Source organism: Arabidopsis thaliana, chromosome 5 (assembly GCF_000001735.4).
Source record: "Arabidopsis thaliana chromosome 5, partial sequence".
NCBI classification, from domain to species: domain Eukaryota; kingdom Viridiplantae; phylum Streptophyta; class Magnoliopsida; order Brassicales; family Brassicaceae; genus Arabidopsis; species Arabidopsis thaliana.
Window position 1 is genome coordinate 10,488,083 of NC_003076.8, and position 7,824 is coordinate 10,495,906.

A 7,824-nucleotide genomic window follows, 5' to 3' on the forward strand; every position below is an offset into this window, starting at 1 on the left:
TTAAGCTTACTCCCTCAAATAAGAGATCGTGGGTCGAATTTCACTAAACTCTCGATGTTAACACAATAAACCAATGATGATTGATAAAGATAAACGAAATAGACCTAATTACTTTAGGAATAGATCCTATCTTTTAGCACAAGACAGACATCTTATTTAAAGGATCAGAAGAAAACTTGAAGTACCCTTGATGGATTTTCATGGACCCGAATCTTTACTTGGTCTGTTGCGCCTAGGGGATCCTTGATGGATTTTCAAACACAAATACTCGGTTCTCATACAAGAGATTTTTCACATTGTATAATGGTCGATCACATACATGGCACAGAAATACTAAATTTATCATGCATTCAACACCACCAAATTACACACGCAAGTTACACAGATTATACATGTACTAGGTTCAACCTTAGGTCTTACAAACAATATTTCACAACTTTTTGTAGCCTTAGCATATTTACACACAAAATTGCTATGACTTGGCTGATTAAAAAGTTAACTATATTTCTTTCTAGATAATCTTAACGGATCATCGGTATAGATTTCCTTACACTTAGAATACTCGCATCTTACCCACTAAAAGTTTCTCAAATATTTATTATACTTTGGCCATATAAGAATGATTTTGATTTTTTATTTTAAAATTTAAAAGAAGTTGACCCCTAAATAGAATTAGGTTGCTTTTTTGTTTTTTATGAACGACAAGTCGATAATCTATAGGCTCGTGGCATTAAACCAATTTTTTACTTAAGCGGTATGTGTCAAGTGGTGATTGGTGTGATACATTACTTACCTACAGTTGTCTCTTTCGTTTTTGTGTTTCCAAGATGAATCAAAGTATAATTGTTTAATAAACTTATTTTTGTATCTAGGATGATTCATGCACTATATGGTTTAGTTACTTGTGAGTTAGCTAGTTACTTAGTTTTCAAAATTTGGAACATGAGTCACATGTCGAAATTCTAATGATCAAGAGCAATATATATTCTTAAATGTGACTTTGATAGTGGTGCATGATTCATGAATCATCCTACATTTTAGAATATAGTAAACTAATAGAGATTTCAATACGTGTAAAGTAAAATAAATATATAAATTCAAATGTAGGGTTCGCCAATAAGAGAGCTTTCATATAAATCCCAACATATAATAAAGTATATTTTTCTCTTTGGTTTCACTTCAATCAAAGTTTACTTGTTCACACAAAACAAGTTTATTTGGTCCTCAAAAGTAGTAACTAACTAATAGTACCACGATGATCGTTTACACCAAATTACAATTTTTTATAGAAACCCATGCAAGACTAATCTTCTATCAATGGTTTCAAGTTTTCAACCGTGGACCGAGCGTCATGTGTTATACTAATCAAAACATATTAAAACACTTCGCCTTTGTAATATAGCTACGACTTTTGCATTGACAAAGAAATCGAAAAGCTTGACTTTTCCATTGTGAGGAATAAGATCTCTAGCTTTTAGCCAAGTGGTACATAATAACATCGTACTTTCGTCCACTTTTTAGATGCTTTTATTACGTTTCCCATTAAGAATTCAAGAGAAAATTTAAATTGTTTTAACTCTATGTAAATCTAGAAAAGTCAAAATTATTATGGAGAAAGAATAAACTCATTATGGTCTCCCAAACTGATTTTACAACCGATTAAATGAAGATTGTCCGATACCGGTAACAAGGAGTTGGCCGACGGTGAAGCCCTTCTTGAGACCGATCACAGCCTACGTGACCGATGTGGTGCCTTATTCAGAGTTCAGTCATGAAGCTCGTACACGGTATGAAGCCCCTCGTCCCTGCACTTAAATGAAACTATGTAGTTTTGCCCAAAAAACCCCAAATTGATATTCTACTTCCCTAAACCTTTAAACACTTGTTGTAAACCCAGGAAGAGGGTGTGATCTCCGTTTGAACTCACAAAGAAGCTGAAGAAGAAGCCTAGAGACGCATCAGCCATCCTCTATCTTGATCCAAAGTTTTGAAGACACCAAATCCCTTCGTTTCTCTTCTTTTACTAAGATCTATATGTTAAGTTTTTACCTTTTGTATTCGACAATTAAAAATAAAAGTAATCTCTAAACCTTGTTCAGTTCATATTCATCTTATTCTTATGAGTCTATTAAACTTTGCTTTGATGAATCCCTTAGCCATGCTAGAGTAGTTTTTTTAGTTGGGTTTAAAAGGGAATTAAAAGAGGGACAAGACCGAGTGTTAGGTGGCAATATCTAGGGTTTTGTTTGATCGTTTACACTGTCATCTTTCTAGCTAAGATTTCTCTTAATGCATGTAGTTAGCCTCATGAACGGAAAGTCGGCTGTTTTATACCCAACCTAACCATCAGTGCTGAATTCATACCTAAACATTTTCTATGTGCTAATACATACCCAAGTTCTGAAAACATTCAAACTTCATACCCGAATTTACAAGAACGTGTGAAATTATACATGGCTGCTAACGTGGATGCCACTTCCTTGTATTGTTGTTAAAACGTGTGAAATTATACATCTTGTAAACCGAGATTTATATTTTCACTAGGGTCGACCCAAAAAAAAAAATGTCATGTGGAATGTTGTTAATTTAGTTAAACTGATCTTATCATATTTAATGTATGGTTTTTAAACGGTTGTATTTCTAGTCATCATGGACCTAATTATTTAGGTATGTCTGGGCATTTGGGTATTCGGGTCGGGTTCGGGTTTTCCGGGTTTGGGCATTTCCAATTTAGAAATCTAAGATCTGAACCCAAAATTTTGTACCAAAACATATTTAAATTACTTAAAAATACACAAAAAAATTCTAAAAACACTTGAGTATTTTACTATCTCATCTATCAAAAAGTAGATAAAGTACCCAACAATATACAAAATATCTTAAAATAAAAATATTTTAGGCACTTAAATTTTTGTAAATATGATTATTACTAATAAATTATTTCTATGTATATATATTTTGGATATGTTGGGGTACTTGATCGGGACCGGGTTCGGGTTTTGAAGTGTAGGATCCGTTCGGATATTTTAAAATTTTGGGTTCAGATCGAATCGGGTATTTCAGGTCGAATTCGGTTCGGTTATTTGGATTCGGATATTTTGCCTAAACCTAATTTTAGTAATAGATCCTAGCCTTTGTCTCAAGACAGACCTCTTGTTTAAAGGATCGGAAGAAAACTTGAAGTAGCTCCTTCTATTTCGTTGGAGACAATCTCATTATTATCATTTTAAATGTGAACTATGATTAAGTTGTACTATATAGCCATGAAAAATGTTTAGTTATAATCTAAAAACCTTTTTTCCTTTAAAATGTGTTAATCACTTTTTATGATGTTAATCTGGTATGATTTTATACATGTCTTTTTCATTTCTGTCTACATGGTTCTGAATTGAAAAGCAGGTAATAGTAAGACCATCCTTATTACAAGTCTCTTACTATAAGTCTTAAGTATAATATAATTAAAATAATATGTGAATAGTTTAGAAGTGTTTCTTAGGTAAGAGATAAAATAAGGTTTAAGAGCTTCAAATCATTACAAAAACTCTTAGCTATAATGTTTTTCAATAAAACAATTCATCATAATAGTTAAAAGGCTACCATTAAGGTTCCTCTAATGGCTCTTGTGAGTTCGTGATATACATCAGTGTTTCAATGTTTTTTTCCGTTTTTAAATGTAACCATAAACTAATTTTAAGTTCTGATGGTACGTTTTTTTTGGTTTTTTGCTTCTTTTAACCAAATGTTGTAAAAGCATCTTAGAAATGATAAGGGATAACACGTCTCGCTATCTTAATAAATCTTGTGTCTTCAGCTTATAGATGTTAAATTAGAAATAAAAATAATATTAAGAAACTAAGTTTCTAAATGATTAGAAAACTAAGTTTTTAAATGATTAGAAAACTAAAACTGAGTCGAACAACCAATCTGCAGATGGGGAAAGGGGTTTGGTTCTCGGAAGCAACACCAAAATTTTCCTTCATCACTTGGCTTGCAATGCATGATAGACTAACAACGGGTGCAAGAATGAGAACGTGGAACACACAAGTGGATATTACCTACAAATTTTGTGCGGAACTGGTAAGACAAAAATCACCTTTTTCAGTGTCCTTATTCAAAACATGTGTGGGAGAAGCTCACGAAAGGCCTACTTCAAAATCATTACACTTTTTATTTGGACCGCATTGTTTCGTTCCTCACAGGTTCATTTGTTGGGAGGAAACCACTTCTGCTTCTGAAATACACGCTTCAGATCACGGTACACACCATATGGAGAGAAAGGAACAATCGAAGATAAGGAGAGGAGGACCCTATCACAATTGTGGCCATTGGGAAAAACATTCACAAAAACATTCACAACCAGATCACTCTTCTTCAGAAAAAAGGAAACCCAAATTATGATGACTTATTTTTATTTTGGCTTTCTACTAAGTTTTAATTGACTTATTTAAGACAAAGTATGAGCTTAACAACTCAAACAAGATGTACTTGATGTAACCCTGATTTTTTTGGTGAATAAATTTTGCATTCATTTTAAAAAAGAAAACTAAAACTGAGACACAACCACCAGATTATTCTATTCATCACTTTACTCCCAACTCTCATTATCTCTCCCAACTCTACCCACAAAGGGTATGTTTTATTTCTCAATCTTATCTTCATTCTGTTTACATTATATAATAATATTAGGAGGAAAAAAAAGGGACACGTAATACTTCTACAATGTACCAACTGGCAGGTAACTCCCACTAAAACAACTTACCATATATTTTATAATGCCTTGTTTACCACGAGTAATGTTATTAAAAATACTGATTTCTAGGTACTTAGGAAACTAAATGGGTGTATAAAAAGCCACATTCACCACCTGCTTATTCATCACACTACACCGTTCATTGTCTCTCTCAACTTCAACCACAAAAGGTACTCTCTCTTTCTCACATGGTTAAGGTATAAACTAATAATGATCTTGATGAATGACTTTGGAAGTTAATATATTACTCTTTCATAGAAAATCAAAACAGTTCGTGATGGCTCAGAAGTTAGAAGCAATAGGTAGAGGCCTCCAGTGGGATGATTCATCTGACCATGACAATGTAACAAAGATTCTTGTACGAGGTGGTCGTGAAGGCATTCAGTACGTCAAGTTTGATTATGTCAAGAGTGGGCAACCCCAAACTGGATTAATCCATGGTCTCTCGGGTAGAGGAGGATTCACACAAACGGTATACATGTCTTATAAAATATAATACTATTATTCATTAACTAGTAAGCAATTATTATTATTATTATTAATTATATTAACATTTTGTTATCACCATATTACAGTTTGAGATTGATCAAAAGGATGAACATCTAGTATCTGTTGAGGGCTACTATGATGTCACTAAGGGTGTGATCCAAGCACTTAAATTCAAAACCAACAAGAAGACTTCGGAGATGATAGGATACGATGACACGGGTATTAAGCTTTCACTTGAAGTCAAGGGTAAAAAGATAATTGGCTTCCATGGATATGCCGAGACTAACTTAAACTCTCTTGGAGCTTATTTTACAACGACTGGTCCTATTGGATTGAACCCCCAAGTTGGTCATATTAAATTGGCCTATCAAGGTGGTGGCGGAGGGATCCCTTGGGATCATGGTCCTAATCACAACGGTGTGAAAAGGGTTAGCTTTATCTTTGATGAAAACGAGATAAGGCAATGGAGGGTCGACTATGACGATGGTGGAGTGATAAGACAATATGAGCCGATCAATGGATATGATATGGTATCTAAATATTCTCTCTCTCTCTCTCTCTCTCTATATATATATATATATATATATATATATATATATATATATATATATGGTCTTGATTATGCTTATATGACGCCATTTTCTACTTAAGTTTGAGGTCAAAGAATATCCAACTGAATACATCATATCGGTGGAGTGTACCTACGATGATGTAATACCTAGAAGTGGCAGGCGTATGATCAGGTCAATAATGTTCAAAACTTCAAAAGGGAGAGTCTCTCCGATATTTGGATACCCTGCTGCTCGCAAATTTGTGCTCGAAAACAACGGTGGTGCTCTTATCGGCTTCCATGGAAGAGTTGGTGCTGGTATAGATGCCCTCGGAGCTTATTTCTCTTCGTTTATTCCTTCTCCGCCTCCTCCTTCCCCCGAAAAACTACAACCAGAAGGTGGTGAGGCAGTAGGAGATCCATGGGACGATGGTATTTTCAATGGTGTGAGAGAGATACATCTAGAAGACGGTGAGGGTATCGCCCTCAAGTTTGTGTACGATAAGGACGTCCAGGTGACTGAACTGAAAGTTCATGGGGAACCATCAGGAATAGGATTCAATGAGGTGATTATATATTCATTCACGTATTTACTTTAAATTTGTATTACCAAATGCTTTTCCTTGACCTAGAGTAACATATGTATCGGCTAAAGATTCAGAGCTTCCTTGTTACAATTGTTCTTTATGATCAACCACTTTACTTATTCTCCATGTTTTGCAGTTCAAGCTAGATTATCCGAGTGAATACATCACTACGGTGGAAGGTTTTTGGGACAAAACAAGTGGAAATGAACGCGGAGTTATAACCAGGCTTCGGTTCACGACCAACAAACAAACCTTTCGACCGGTTGGATTGGAGTCGACAACAAGCTTCAGTCTCGGGAAGGAAGGTTACAAGATTGTAGGGTTCCACGGAAATTCTAGTACTGACAAGCTTCACCAGCTTGGGGTCTATGTCGTGCCCATCACGCGCGAGTGATCTTTGCCTAATCTTAAATGAGCTACTTCTCAGATCAATGCTTGATCAGGTTGTCTTATGCTTTTCATGTTTCTGCCATGTTTAATTTTATAAGTTATTGTCTTCTATGTTTGTTGCCTTATTGGTGTGTCGTTCAGTTATGAAATGTCATGTAATAAGAACGCTTGCGTCATTTTCTATCAAATGATTTACCCCGTCATAAATAACTCGTTGAACTCATATATATATATTTCTTACTTATAATTTAGTTTAACTATTTATGAACTCATGTAGTGTGAAACATTAAAAAGTTTTTATTGGTAGAAAGATTTTTAGTGAATATCTAATTAAGATTTTAATTAGCATTTTCAAAGTTAAAAATATAAAGCAAGTAAACCAAAATAATTCTTGTTAATTTTCGTAAAGTATTTTTCAAATTAATATTTTACTATTTTTGTAAAAATCTTTGTCGGAACGGATTGAAGATGAAGTCATCTGGTTGGGAAAACGGTGTCCTCGGCGATTGGACGTGAGGGTATGATTTGTTACATTTCCTTGCCATGTAGAGGAGTTAAAGGTTAGGGAATGGGTGTCTATAGGTTAGTGATTCCAGGAAGGAAGATTTGGGAATGGTTTGCTTCGGCGACGGGTCAACAACGGAAACCGGTAACTCCGGGCAATGAAGTCTCCTTTGTTATCGCCAATATTAATCATTTGACCTTGTGTTCTCATCACTAGTAACTTTTCAGATATGATCATCAGTGTTTTCTTGCTTTTTGTATTTGTAATGTCTCGATGTAACCATGTATTTCACCCATTTGGGTTGATAAATATAAATATATAATTAAAACAAGGGAAAATTGGATAAAAAGATAAATAATTGAAATATTGTCCATCTATACATTCTATATTCATATATACTTAAATATTATTTATATATGTTTTAATATAATTAAATTCCTATTATATCCTTAGTTTTTTTAAAAATCTTGCTAAATGATTAAATATTCCCAAATTAATTAGATTTATTTCTAAAACTAAGTTGGAGAAAATATTGGGCAAAAAACAATATTAA

At 34.0% G+C, this 7,824-nt stretch overlaps 1 protein-coding gene and 1 pseudogene across 3 annotated transcripts; both read left to right on the plus strand.

Annotated features, from left to right (window-relative positions):
- Nucleotides 1–3,911: 3,911 nt before the first annotated feature.
- On the plus strand, nucleotides 3,912–4,432 carry AT5G28515 (annotated as a pseudogene; the record flags this gene model as incomplete). The annotated part of the gene is made up of 1 exon: nucleotides 3,912–4,432.
- A 462-nt stretch (nucleotides 4,433–4,894) lies between these two features.
- Nucleotides 4,895–6,929, plus strand: AT5G28520 (Mannose-binding lectin superfamily protein; the record flags this gene model as incomplete). 2 transcript variants are annotated; one of them, NM_001344072.1, is made up of 5 exons in its annotated part: nucleotides 4,895–4,920; nucleotides 5,009–5,222; nucleotides 5,326–5,769; nucleotides 5,891–6,355; nucleotides 6,513–6,780. In NM_001344072.1, 4 exons carry the CDS (start codon nucleotides 5,028–5,030, stop codon nucleotides 6,768–6,770), a joined length of 1,362 nt encoding a protein of 453 aa, NP_001330158.1. In that variant the 3' UTR covers nucleotides 6,771–6,780. The 2 variants fall into 2 exon arrangements, with proteins under 2 accessions (NP_001330158.1, NP_198204.3); NM_122735.4 differs by lacking the exon at nucleotides 4,895–4,920 and having other exon boundaries at nucleotides 5,028–5,222; nucleotides 6,513–6,929.
- Between the last annotated feature and the right edge of the window lie 895 nt (nucleotides 6,930–7,824).